This window comes from Spinacia oleracea, chromosome 2, assembly GCF_020520425.1.
Source record: "Spinacia oleracea cultivar Varoflay chromosome 2, BTI_SOV_V1, whole genome shotgun sequence".
NCBI lineage: Eukaryota > Viridiplantae > Streptophyta > Magnoliopsida > Caryophyllales > Amaranthaceae > Spinacia > Spinacia oleracea.
The window spans coordinates 71,518,570-71,532,172 of NC_079488.1; the positions used below are offsets into that span (position 1 = coordinate 71,518,570).

Sequence of the window (13,603 nt, forward strand, 5' to 3'; positions counted from 1 at the left end):
CTTCCAATTAACCCCCCATAATTTTTTGTTAAGAAAACACCAACGCTTAATTTTCAACCAAATTAACATTAGTCGCCTAGACAAAATGAACATAGGGGAACCTTGGAGAGTATTTTTCCCAAGTATTCTTGATCATGTCACGTATTTCCTCAAATTGAAGACACCAATTTTCAATTTGATAAGCCCTATTTTTCCTCATTTCAGATGGAACATTTGAAAAAACAATTGCAGCATGACCCGACGCTACTAAAGGAAGGTTTAAAATATTACTATAAGGGAAGGACATAAACCATTCATTTGACATATACCCCCGATCAAGCCTTTCCAAAATTAAAGCTGAACCATGCCTCTTTTACTCCAAGTAAACCTAGGTCCAGAAAATGGTATATCAAGTAGATGAGTATTAATCCTCCAACTAGCAAAATCATTAAATCCTCGAATTTATTGTGTACCTCCTAGTTTATCATTAAGGGACTCAATTTGATTAAAATCCCCAATCAAAACACATTTAGGGTAGAGATTAATTAACACTAACAGTTGATTCCAAACTAATAATCTATCTTCGACAACCGGGGCACCGTAAAAGAAAAGCACATAGTAGATCATTTCACTACATTCTTCAATTTTACAAAGTACAAAATGAGTTGAGCTAACTACACAAGTGATGGGAAAGGGAATCCAACCAAAAACAACCAAACCACCACTTAATCCTATTGGTTCTACTCCACAACTAAAAGAAGGGTAATACAACTTCATATTATCAACTACTGAGCAAACATTCATTTTAGTTTCTGAGAGAAACAGAAAAGTAGGACTATATTTACGCAAAAGCCAAAATATATATGGTAATTTAGGAGTATTCGGATCGTTGATACCCCTACAGTTCCAAAGAATTGCCTTCATTTGTTGGAAGAAGGCATAGCCTCCGCATAAAGTGCAGCCAGTGTGAACTTCTTTTTTGATCTTTTTGAGGGTGATACAGTACCAACATCATGAACACGTTTTTTTCCCCTTTCACTGAAACCAGTGCTCAGGTTAGGAAAGACAAACTTATTTTTAGAAAGAAATGTCTTTGCAGAGTAAAAACCTGGATCAGCAGGAGAATCAGAAGCAACCAAAGTCGAAATATCATCAGCACTAGCTTTTAGATCTTTTCTGAGACCAACTGGAAGCCGAGTAACCAAATAAGGAGTTTGTGTCATATAAACGAGCTCTAGTGAAGTTGAGTGGTGTCTTCCTCTTTTTTGACACAAGGTCTGAAGTAGTGCTTTTCATCGAATCAAACTGAACAGAAGGAGCACTCACTTGAATTTGAGGTGATACTGATTGAACCTCCTGCACTTTTCTATTTGATCCTGCAACAAAATCCTGATGATCTGTTCCAACTGGAGTGGTAGGGTCTGAGCCCAGGCTCCATCCACTCAATGATGCAGCAGCAAAACAATTGGCTGGTATTTTAATTCTATGCGGTGGTTGAACATGAGTAGGACGTTTCAAAAAGATTTCTGAAAACCCACAAGATGGAATATAAGATTTAGCACGATCAGAAATGCCAAATGTACCACCTGAAACTGCCTCAATGTTTCTCAGATCTTCCTGTAATTGCTGATTAACCTTTGTACTGTGACTATCATCACCAAACAAACCAAAAGGAACGACAGGTATTGAAGAAAAAACATTATCTCTTAAAATTTGTGGTCGTCCTTCAACAAAATCACCTGAACTATACATGTTTGTGTCCACAGTTCTTTGGAATGGTGTTTGGGCTGAAACTGAAACGAATTGAATTGCATTTGAAGCCTCTCCTACCTCAAAATTCATCAGATTATCTGTTGCATTCTCTAACACAGAAACACCTTGTTCATCCTCAGAAATGTTGTTATCACTACTATCAGAATGCAATGAGGGAACTGTCATACGAAAGCCTGGATTGACATGTTGTTGAATAGGGACCAAATAAGGCAAGTTGCTGGTTCCTAGAGAACTAGTGTGTGGAATATTTTTCCTGTGTGAGTCATACCTCACTAGATAATGATAGTTTTCAGGTGTTAGAGGGTCGTAATCATCAGCAAAAACATCTTCATTTCGTGGTACAGATTCTATTTCATTATCAGTGGAAATATCTGCTGCACTAACATAATTAGCAGAAACAGAATTATCATTTGTATCATCTCCTGAAGTATCAGACATAACATATATGATCAAATTCACCCTCAATTGGGCCATTCAGAACATCTCCAAATTGAACATTATTCATCCCATCCCCAATTCCATTTTGGCCAGGCTGGTTTGGGTGATTTATATTACCATTTTGGTAAATATTGTTTTGCAAATCACCCCCACCTCCATCATTGTTATCATCATTATCATCCGAAGAACCCCCATGACCATCATTATCATTACCAACATCAGGTTCCTGCCCATCAGAACCTTCCCCTTCCTCTAATTCAGCTTCTAACCCAAGTAATAACAAATCAACACGCACATTCCTATTCCTATACTTATCAGGAAGTCCTTCTATCATGTTCGTATATAAAGGAGATTCCATTGGACCATTAACAACAGTTATACCAGCACCCTCAAACCCTTCCATTCTATCAGTAATTAAACGAAAAGCATGGTATGCAGAGAATTCACAATTACACATATAATGCCCTACTATCCCACACTTCTTGCAGAACTTATATACTCCTTCATAACAAAAATAAACCCAAACAATCTGATCCTCAGGTACAGGAACAAAACAACCAGGAATTAGAGGCTTTGTTAAATCTAATCATACCTTAGCTCTGAATTCTGGAATTGTGGGTAGAACATTGTCATCCTGTTCCAGCAACTCAACAAAGCCAATGAGACTAAAGCACTTCAAAGCCCATTCATGATCAAGCAATCCCAGAGGTAACCCAACAACACGAATCCATAGGCAAGCTTTGTTGAAGTCAAGGTTGTGCAGAATTGTACTCGTACTCCCTCGGCGGAAGGTGATAATTCTTCCATCAATAATGGTGGAATGTAACTCAAGAATGGCTTCAACATCAGCCCGATGAGAACAAACAAACACAAAGTATTCCCTTGTACGAAAAACCGATATATTTTCACGTTTCACCCATCTAGAATCCACAATATGCTGCACCAAAGACTAAGTTGGAGGATTGGAATCAAAGAAATGTCCAACCACCGACTTATCCCAATTAATGTCTCCCATATGAAAATCATGAGGAGGGTCAAGAAGGGGACCCATCCTGTATGTTTGCCAAGGGTGATGTTGAGTCATGTAGAATCCAAGAAAACAAGGACAAGTGTGAAGGTGAAACAGAGAAGAGTAAAGAAAAGTAGGAGGTGAATAAGTAATTAAAGAAGAGTATAAGTTTCAAGATCAGAGAGTAAACAAGATTAAAGTAAAGAAACAGAGAAGAGTAAAGGACAGGAAGTTAAAACCCACCAAATACAAGGAATTAAGCGGAAAAAAACTCGGTTAATTCTATATAATAAAGTAGAAAATGATAAGTGTTTAGAAGAAGAAACAAGAAATTACCAAGTTTTAGAAGTTAAAGGAGGACAGATGTCTAGATTAAAGGAAACAAATGTCTACGCTAAAGAAATGGCATGAAACCAGGTGTTAAACTATGATGAAGACAAAAAAAATCAGCAGAAAGTTGAAAGAGATTAGGAAAATTAATAAAGAAAGTGGTAGAATTTTCGAAAAAACGACGAACAAATGAAGAACCCTAATCGCATTAGGGGTTTTGTTTTTGACTCTCTTTTCAGAGGTTTTGACCTGTGTGCTTCGTTACTTTTTTTGGAGACCTGTGTGCTGTTGAAGACGAGATTTGATTAAAAATATATAAACTTTATTTTGGTTTCCAAATAAAAACAGGAAAGATAATGAAAATTAGGGAAAGATAATATTACAAATTATTCTAATTGCCAATTTAAAACAAATTAAACGACATAAAAATTCAATGAATCAAAAAATGAATAATATTAAAAATTATTCTAATTTCCATATTTAACCAAATTGACATAATAAACCAAAAACAGTCTAAAAAAATCTCCAGACAATCTCCATAAACCAGTAAGAAAACAAAATCTCCAGAAAGCAAAAGAAAAAAATCTTCTCCCGTACTGATTCTCCAAAAACCAGAAGAAAATCAGAAACTAGTTGTTTTCTCCAAAAACCCCTTCACTATTCTTCTTGAAGTCTCTCCCATACACGTAAGTATAGTTTTCTCACGAATCCTTGCAAGAAAATAAAAATAGAAATTAAACAATTTTTTAATAATAATAAATCGTGAAATTTATGCAAATTAATAATACACTTGCGTTTCTTTTATGGAAATTTTCAAAATATAAGGCATGTAATATGCATGCGTTTATGAATTTTAATTAATTATTTCATATTTTAATTCATGCTTTTAATTTGAAAATCTCATATTTGATTAATAGTTCTTTTTTAAGATTGTTCTATGTAAATTTAATCTGTTTAACTAACACACTTGCAATTTTTTTTTTTTTTTTTTCAGATTTCAAAAAATAAGGTATGTAATATGAATTTTAATTAATTATTTCATATTTTAATTCATAGTTTTAATTAAATAATCTCTTATATTTTTTTGATCTCTAATTGCATGTTTCAAAATACAAGGTATATTCAAAATATTTCTTATTATGAATTGATCCATTAGTTTTTTTATTATCTAAAATCAATAATGAAAACTGAAATGAATAATGGTTTTTGCAGGTTTTAATTTCGGTTTTAAGTTCGACTTTGCATCTGGTGTCAAGTTCGTCAAGGCATACAATAACAAACGACAAAACCAACGATATAAGGTATGTGTCCTGTGAATCTCTTAAACAAAATAGTAATATGCATGCTTTTACTGATTTTAATTAATTATTACAGATTTTAGTTCATGTTTTTAATTAAATAGGCTGTTATTTGAATGTAACGTCTAATTTCATATTTTATTAGATTCTTGGAATGCAATACACTTAAAAAAAACTGAAATATATATAATTAAAGCTTTTAAAATGACATTTTGATTTTCTTAATTCCTCAGAAAGTTTTAAAGCTAATTCAGAGGGCATGCACTACTTTTCTGTGGACTGGCTCTTCTATTGCTTCCAGGAAAGCCTTGGTAGCCTGGGATTATTTGTGTTTACCGAAGTCTTCAGGTGGGTGGAAACCCACCTGTATGAAAACTTGGAACAAAGCGGCCATTGGCAAACTTCTTTGGAATTTGGCACAAAAGAAAGACAAGGCTTGGGTTCGATGGGTCCATGAATACTACATTAAGGGGAAAAATATCACTCTCATGAACACTCCTTCTCAAGCTTCATGGGTTGTGAAGAAAATCTTTGATTCTGTCAAGACACTAGTTGGTTGTCCTAATGGTCTTTCCTTCCTACAGAGTCAAAGCTACTCAACAAGGAAGGTTTATTCTGAGTTAAGAGGTTCTTTTGATAAGGTTGAATGGAGGAAGATGATATGCATGTAACAACCCTGCTCCCCCCAAATGCGTTTTTATTAGCTGGCTTGTTATTCTTGGCAGGTTATCTACCTGTGACAGGTTACTTAAATTTGGTGTGGTCTATGACCAAACTTGCTGCCTTTGCAACAAAGAGAATGAAACCATTTCCCACCGTTTTTTTCTCTTGTGAGTTTTCTGCAACAATTTGGAATTCTGTGCTGTATTGGTTTGGTGTTAGCAGATGCTCCAGCTCTTGGCATGATGAATTGGTTTTTTTGCAAGCCCGGTTTAACAAGAATACAGGTTTGCATCAAGCTTACAGAATGGTGTTGAGCATCTCTATTTATATCATTTGGAGAGAACGAAATTATAGGAAATTCCAGAAGTCTTATCAAGATTGGCAGGTTCTTTTGAAGGAAATTAAGGTTATGGCTTTCACTTGTAGCTCTCTGAAGCAGAAAGTTCATTTAGCTTTACCGTAGTGTAACCTTTTGGTTGTGTTTTGTTTGTCGCCTTCCGGCGTTGCTTGGGTGTTTTGGCCTTCGACCTTTGATCGAGGTAGAAACTAGGTCGTTACTAGTCTCTCCTAATCAAACAAATTACCTAAACTAACCACTAAACACAAGTAAAGCGGTAAGCAAGGGTCGGAATCCACAAGGACTAAGGTGCACTAATTTATGCTGATCGAACAACAAGCTAGGTCGAAACGGGGTTTTGGAAAATCCTAATAGACTAAAACTAATTAAACTAAACTAAGAAACCAAAAGTAAACGAGATTAGGGAATGGGTCAAACAACAACAAATCATGGAATGGACATGAAAGAGCTAAAAACCGGGAAGATTCACAAGCACTACATGATAAGCGTTGAATTCACAAATAGCTCCAGCTATCTCCCGACGTGCGAGCAATTTCCCTAAGCATCAAGGATGAACTCCCGTTCTACCCTATCATACCCGGGGTAAATCAAAGTCCCAATTCAACCAAATAGTCAAGTTTAGGTTTTAATCCCTTTCCAACCCAACTAAACTACTCCAAACAATCATGAAACACTTAATTGATCAAGTTAAATGCAACATGTAACGGAAAGGCTTAAACATGTAATAATTTAATCATGAAAATCCCTAATTTCTAATCACAAACACCCAAACCAATCAATGTTGAGTTTTCACCAAACCCTAATCAATAAACTACTCCATAATCATAAAAACACAAAATTTATAGAAACTAACAACTAAAAACATGATTCTAAACAATAACAATAACTATTCTAAACATGGATAATTAAACTAAACATGAACAATTAAACTAAATAAAACAAAATAAATCAAGCAATAAATGAAAACAATAAATAAGGAGAGAGAGTAAGAAATTGCTCATTGATTAATTGGTTGATCCTTCAATACAAGTTGTCACCCTTGAATTTCAAAAGCCCCAATTTTTAATTGATTTTCCCTCACTTTCTCTCACAAAAAACTAAGCTAATGAAAAACCCTAAACCCTAAGAAAATGTTCTAAGTATTTACATTGGTTCCCCAAAACTATAGAAAAAAGGGAGTATATATACTCAAAAACTAATAATAAGAAATTAAAAAGGGAGAAATATATTCATCCAAGAGAATAAAACAAAGAAAAGAGAATCCTAACACATATAAAGGCTTGAACTTGATTTACTATTCCTGTAACAGTGAATTTACTATATTGCCCCTTATTCTTCAGTGTTTTACGTTCAGCCCTTGCCCCTAATTGCCACGTTCCCCCGACTTTGCTCCCTCTTTCTCTTTGCTTTCTGTGAGATCCTCCATTCCTCCTCCCCCCTTCATTTTCGAACCTCGCCTCAAAACCACCCATTCAGGTTCTCCGATCAAAATATTTCGTCGGCCTCTATTCCTCTATTGTGATTCCGGCATCAAGACCTCCCATAAGGTTTCCCTCTATCTCTAACTTTTCTTTCTCATACTTTATTTGATTTAGGGTTCCTCCTTTTTTTTTTTTTAAAGATTGTTGATGAATTTGTGAAAAGATATGCAGAAAGATGAATGACACAAATACGATTGTGGCATTAATGCTGAGATTCGTGAAATTAAAGGTCGATTATTTGAAGAAGTGCAGAAAATGAAGCAATTAGCTCCATTCCTAGATTATCGCCCGGTTTGATGCGTTTGTGGCCCAAAAGGTACATGGATTTTGATTCTTCTTACATTAATACCAATACCCATGTTTTAGTTTCTGTAAATGGAGCTTTTTATTTTTGATTTCTGGGCTTGTCAATGAATCTTTAGGGTTTATGATTTTTTTTTTTGAATTATCAATTCAGCCTCGTTTCCGTTGGTTTTGTTCTTGATTTTGCCGTTTAAGCCAATTTTTAGCGTATGATTGTTAGTATTTGTGGTATTAGTTGCTTGATTGTTAATTCGACTTTTTCAATTAATGGTTCGTATTGACGAGTGGAATCAAGCAAACACGATGATGAAGGGAATTCAAACCAAATCGAACCCCTAATTTCTATAATTGTGCTAAGCATTTGTAACTTCAATTTTTTTTAATGAATTGGCAGCAGGTGTCCTCCTCATTAAGAAGAAAACCAGCAGAAGGCTTTGCATAGTCGACTTTTGTCGTTCAATTGAGATGCTTCATGGTGTTATTGGTGTTATTGATGATAGTGTCCTGAATCAAGGTGGGGAGGTTTGTTCCAATGAAGTCGCACTATCAATGTTTCATTTAGCAGGCGCTTACTGGGGTTTCATGTTCTAACACTAATGCTTCTTTAATTGATTATGTAGTCTTGATGATGCACCTGTTAAATTTATGAGTAGATTTGGTTTATTAGTATGACTAATAATTGACTGTATAAGATGTTAGCAATATGTCCAGCTTAAAAGAACCGAATTTCACAAATGTTAAGTTTTAATATTTAACTTGCTAACATGTAAGGTAAAATACACACCTTCTCCAATCATACTTTTCAATTTTACAGACTCGGGAGTTTAATTTTCCCAGTTTTCGGGAGTGCTTATTTGTTATATCAGGCTTGCTTATATTGATTTACGGAGTATTAGTCATTTCCCTTAGTATGTTTTATTTCCTCAATCTTACAATAATTATCTTGCCATTTCTGTTTTTTCCTATATTTTTTCAATTATCTTTTAATAGATATGGGTTATTGTTGCAGATTGTGCTCGAGCATCTGGGAAAAGAGGTAGATTCCATACATTTGGGCATAAATTTGGACTCTGGTTTAGGAGTTTTTAATGCCTTTTTCACAAGTTTATGTATGATACTTGTGAGTGAGGTGCCGAGGTTTGTTCTCTGGCCATTACTGTAAGAATATTTTACGGTTGAACATCACATATCATCATCAGCTTATATTACTATTTCACTCTTACTTCTCTCCATCTTCTCAACCAGTTTCGCATCCAGTGTCACATCCAATTCCCTGCTAAGTTTATCTTTATGTACTTATGTAGAGCTTAATAGCTGACGATTTTGTGATAGATTGGAAATGAGACGTTTTCATAGCAGCTCTAATGGTAATGCGTCATCCAAAGTCCATTATATTTTCTAGGCCCCTGAGTGCCTTGGTTGTTATGACAGTAACTTTTCTATGTAGATTTTTCTTTTGCTAGGGTGATTTTTGCTTATTCTTGTGCTTTTGTTGCTCTGCTATGCTATTCTTTGAAACCATATACACTTGTATTATTAGAGATAATGTTCTGTGGATTGGTGAGGCTCAATAAATTCATTCTTGTCAATAGGTTTTCTCCACTGGACTTGGTAGGATAGTTCTAAATTTGATATCGAGGAAGCATAAAAACAGTGCGGCTACAGGTATACCTTGTACTCCTATTTTATTCTTACTGTCAATGTTGGTGGGTCTGACGGGAGTCTGGTTGGTGGTGTAGGTTTCATTGGTCGATTGGTGTATGTTATTCTTTTTACTTTTTATTTAAAGGTATATCTTCTCTCAATGCAGTTCTTTATCTATTTTTGGTTTGTGTCTGCTTTACATTGCTTGGAGGTCTGATCCTAAAGCATCCCAGAAGAAGGAGATGCAGGAGGTATGTCATTGTTCTTCTCTCTTCTAAAATAATAAATTGAAAAGCTAAAATAGTAAATTGAAAAGCTAAATCTCTTTGAGAGTTAATTGTATTAGATACACGTATTTCAAAAAGAAAGTTCTGTGTTGCAAATCACCTATATTATGTTCAATTATGTCCTCTTAAGTACACTTGTCGAAACTACTTGCACTTGTATAGCTCGAGTTTGGAAAAAGAGCTAGAAGCTGCTGGACTAGATAGAAGCGGCAACAGGATACCTCACGTTTTATCACGAAGCTATAGTATATTATCAAATAGGATCACGCATAATCCCGGGTATATTTCAAATTTGATGCAGTAGGAGTTGACAGCCCATGTTCCAAAGTATTGCAGGATAAGGAGATGGGAAATCATATTTGTGTATATTTTCTATTAATGTTTCTTACAATACTTTCGACAAAAGGCCATTCATTTTCATGGGGCTGGTTTTCGTCTTCCTCCCACCGATCATCATCATCATCTTCTTCTAGCAGTCACCAATATTCAAAGAATACGGATATGAATGGTTTGGTTGCAGAGTTTTCTATAGAAGCCTTGGATGATCCAAAAGCAGTTGAGCTACTTGAGAACACGAGGATGAAGTTGGGAGGATCAAATCCTTGTTGGTTTTACGCGTATAAGAACTTGTTTTCTTCGTGCTCTGAGATTTTTGCTGCAGAGGAAAAGAGAAGTAGGCTCGCTTGGCTTCTGAGTGATTGTTTCCAAAGAGATTCTGGGGGGGATCCTTTTCCTTCTTGCAATGTGGAAAGTAGAGTTATTCGAAGGACAGGGGTTGATGAAGGAGAGAATGGAAGAAAGTATTTCAAGAGTAGAAGCATCTTACAGTCATCTTAGACAAGAAATCGATGTTTTGCAGAAGAAGGCAACTGAAGTTGAAAAGGAGGTTACTGGACTTGGAGAGGAATTGTCTTCAAAGTTGAAAAATCTTCAAGGTAAAGCTGATGATATTGCTGATATGGTTGGTGTTTCAATACAGAAGCAGCAGCAACTTCTTGCAAGCGAATCTGAGGCGCTTCTGGGTATTCAGTCCCTCACTGATTTTCAATCTAAAGCTCTTCAAGAGAGCAGGTAACTATCAAGCAGCAATATACTGATACACCACACTAACATTTGTGTGGATTAAGTCCAATATTTATTATCTTGCTAAAACTTGATTGCTGGTTCTTTTTTCCAGGGTTACTTTACAGCAGATAGTAGGATTTGCACAAGGGCAACACCAAGAACTAAAGCAACAGCAGGAACATCTACTGAAGGCTCACAACCTTTTGGCTATCAATTCCTCTTATTTATCAATCTTGTACGAGGGTAGATAATTCTCGCAGCTATTGTTATATTTTTTTAGCGTGCTTAGGATATTGTCATCAGGAACATAGTTTGGTATTGACTATTTGCTATACAAATAAGTCATTAGAACCTTATTGAATTATTTTAAGTTGGTCATTTCCTTTCATCAATCATATTTCGATCTTTTGTAGGAAATTCATGTTTAATATTGACCTTTAAATAATCTTTTTTCCTATTAAATTTTTTTAGATAATGCTTACGTGGAACAATGCCAATAATGGATTGAGTACCGGGATGGTCCTGTAATCTTTTCTTCGGAATTGATCAATGATTATCTTTGACTATGACTGTTCTTTGGACATGTGGTGCCTTGACTGCATGTTTGCTGGAATGGTGAGTAGTAGCTCTCATTTATCCTTCCTAAATTGTATCTTTGACGTTAGTTACTCAGTATGACTACATATTTTCAAAGTACTCCTTTTCTTTGCTGTTGAGAAATTGAGTCTTGTCTTTGGAATAATCTTGCATTTGTAAGTGGGGGTAAGCTGTATGTGCTACTATATTAGTGATTTCTCGCGTCTGGCTTGTTATATGAATTTTAATACACTATATAAGAATCGTGAATAACATCACCATCCTTTACCAGATTCTCAAGGGGATTGTACTGCAGATACTATGTCTGTGAGGAAAAGGTAACCATTATGTTCCCTTAACATTCTTGTCTTTATTAGTATCTCAGTTTGCCTTCAATCACTTCTGAAGGCTCTGGTGAGTACTCTCCGGCGAACCTTAGTTATTGGCAAGACCTCCTTAGTCGCCGGCAAGCCATACAGTCTCCCTGCCAATTGGTATAAGCCGGTAAAAAGCTATTCGAAATTGGTCTAAGATGGTCTTGTCAGGAGCTTTGATAGAACGCCTCAGTCCTGCAATTTTGGATCTGGAAGAAATACCGAGGTTTTTTAAAATTGTAAGACATGATTAATTGTTGTTGTACTGTTGTTATTCTTTCTCATTATGTTGACTATGAATTTTTAACACAGTTTTCGGTTTACATGCATCTTCTATAACTCTATACATGCTATGAGGCGGTGAGCTTTTGTGTGACGGAGTTGTATTCGCTTTTTTTTTAATATAGAGATAAGGGAATCAAATAGATTAATGTGAATGCATAATTGAAATATATTACTGTGTATTATTTAACATCTTGAAGAAAAAAAAAGGAATAAAGCTATCTCTTACTCTGATTTTCTGTTTCAGCTTGGCACCCAAAATCCAAACCGATTCAAGTGTGTTCCACAAGGAGGAAATAAAACATTGTTAGGTGAACCAAAGCCTCCTCTATGCAGAGATCTTGACGCTTGCTAAGGTGGAATCTGTAGGATGAATGCTTCAAATAACGTGATGTAATCTGTGAAACTGAAGCGTTTTGTCTTTCTATTTCGATTATGATATTTCTCCATGGCATCTTGACAAACCATGGCAGGATTTCTACCTTCTAAATGGCCTCAGGTGTGTATAACAATACTACGTTCTCAAATATCATTCATTTACTTTTCCTCACCTTTTTTATACTTGCGGTTATCTATCGATGTCATTGCTTGTTACGAAACTTTTCTCTTATATTTTTTATCAACAAAATCAGAAATTTCCGAGATTTATTATGTATATCTCAAATCAAAACCAAATTTGAGGTTCAGATATTTCTTATTTATCAAATTAATCAGTTTTTTCACGAATTTGAGGGAAAAGTAGGCACATTTCAGACACGGGTGTTAGTTCAAATCCAGTAATTAGCTACCTTTTGCACGGTGCCTATAAATCTTCTTTGCATCACGATTGGAGGGAATTTTATTTTATCTGTAATTCCCCTTCAAAATTAAATTAGTTAGGTTTCACTTTTTAAATTTTTTGCTATTGAAATCTCAAATGTATTTTTGTCAATTGCTATGAATTTACCAGATTACTAAATTATTTCTTTAACGACTCCACCACTTGTCTTGGTATGTGTTGTTTGCTCATATCACGGAGCAGGGTAATTCACTAACACAGTGACGAGTCAGGTTTTCAAGTTTGGCAAAAATGATGGTAAAGTGGGTGGGATTCTTGTAGATACACATAGTTACATTCTATAACCAGTATCTAGAAACGCCAAGTACTTAAAAGTGTTGTCATATTATTCTTCTGTTATGACAACCTTTGCAAAAGGCAGCAGTGAGTTTGGATGTTGTGACATTGTGTTTATTGAAAGTACATTTTTTGACTTCAGAATCCATTTGTTGCGCGATGATTTGAATGGTGCCAAAGACCTTACTAATGCCACACTGAAAGATGGTTACAGAGATATGATGAAGTTGGCAGAAAATGGTGCGGCTTTTAATCAGCTTCTGAAGTATGCACACTTTTGCCCAATTTTCTCAGTTAAATCTGATCCTAGGTCCTGGTGGAAATACTACAAGGCTGTATCAGATCAAATGAAGAAGGCTAGGTTTGGGATCTTCATACCTTTTTCTTTTCTTTTTCGGCTTGTTTCTCTTTGCTTCAGTAGCAATTTCACTTTCGGCATTCTGCTACTTCCTGTCTTGGATCTTTCATCTCTCTGGTTTTGTAGCATACACCATTTTCTTTACCTGTCATATTCTATTTTCATTTAGAGCATGTTAATTCATAATTACATGGGGATTGAAGTAAGGATTTTGTTTATAACTTTTGAGGTAAACTTTGCTTTGTGTTGGCCCAGAAATGAGCATTAAGAG

General features: G+C 35.3%; 2 protein-coding genes across 15 annotated transcripts; both read left to right on the forward strand.

Moving 5' to 3' along the window:
* Positions 1-4,728: 4,728 nt before the first annotated feature.
* LOC130467515 (uncharacterized) lies at positions 4,729-5,953 on the forward strand. Its single transcript, XM_056836040.1, has 3 exons — positions 4,729-4,830; positions 5,061-5,454; positions 5,553-5,953. The coding sequence occupies exons 1-3, from the start codon at positions 4,729-4,731 to the stop codon at positions 5,951-5,953; spliced, it is 897 nt and encodes a 298-aa protein (XP_056692018.1).
* Positions 5,954-7,219: 1,266 nt separating this feature from the next.
* LOC110798740 (protein GAMETE EXPRESSED 1) lies at positions 7,220-13,566 on the forward strand. 14 transcript variants are annotated; one of them, XR_008927958.1, is made up of 13 exons: positions 7,221-7,395; positions 7,501-7,645; positions 8,030-8,146; positions 8,642-8,769; positions 8,937-8,999; positions 9,225-9,297; positions 9,443-10,634; positions 10,741-10,871; positions 11,100-11,243; positions 11,497-11,542; positions 11,613-11,817; positions 12,108-12,359; positions 13,117-13,566. XR_008927958.1 is itself a non-coding variant. In XM_056836987.1 (6 exons), the coding sequence occupies exons 5-6, from the start codon at positions 10,306-10,308 to the stop codon at positions 10,877-10,879; spliced, it is 468 nt and encodes a 155-aa protein (XP_056692965.1). In that variant the 5' UTR covers positions 7,226-7,395; positions 7,493-7,645; positions 8,030-8,146; positions 8,642-9,297; positions 9,443-10,305; the 3' UTR covers positions 10,880-11,006. The 14 variants fall into 14 exon arrangements, 1 of the variants encoding a protein (XP_056692965.1); XR_008927967.1 differs by having other exon boundaries at positions 7,220-7,395; positions 7,493-7,645; positions 8,642-9,297; ... (1 more) ...; positions 9,726-10,634; positions 11,613-12,359; XR_008927969.1 differs by having other exon boundaries at positions 7,220-7,395; positions 7,493-7,645; positions 8,642-9,297; ... (1 more) ...; positions 9,865-10,634; positions 11,613-12,359.
* The last annotated feature ends 37 nt before the right edge of the window (positions 13,567-13,603 follow it).

Bases quoted from the DNA above. Each gene is read 5' to 3' on its own strand.
- LOC130467515 (XM_056836040.1), top strand. From the start codon at position 4,729: ATGGTTTTTGCAGGTTTTAATTTCGGTTTTAAGTTCGACTTTGCATCT. The intron at 4,831-5,060 runs GTATGTGTCCTG...TTAATTCCTCAG, and splicing joins GACAAAACCAACGATATAAG to AAAGTTTTAAAGCTAATTCA. The intron at 5,455-5,552 runs GTTCTTTTGATA...TATTCTTGGCAG, and splicing joins GGTTTATTCTGAGTTAAGAG to GTTATCTACCTGTGACAGGT.
- LOC110798740 (XM_056836987.1), top strand. From the start codon at position 10,306: ATGTGGAAAGTAGAGTTATTCGAAGGACAGGGGTTGATGAAGGAGAGA. The intron at 10,635-10,740 runs GTAACTATCAAG...TCTTTTTTCCAG, and splicing joins AAAGCTCTTCAAGAGAGCAG to GGTTACTTTACAGCAGATAG.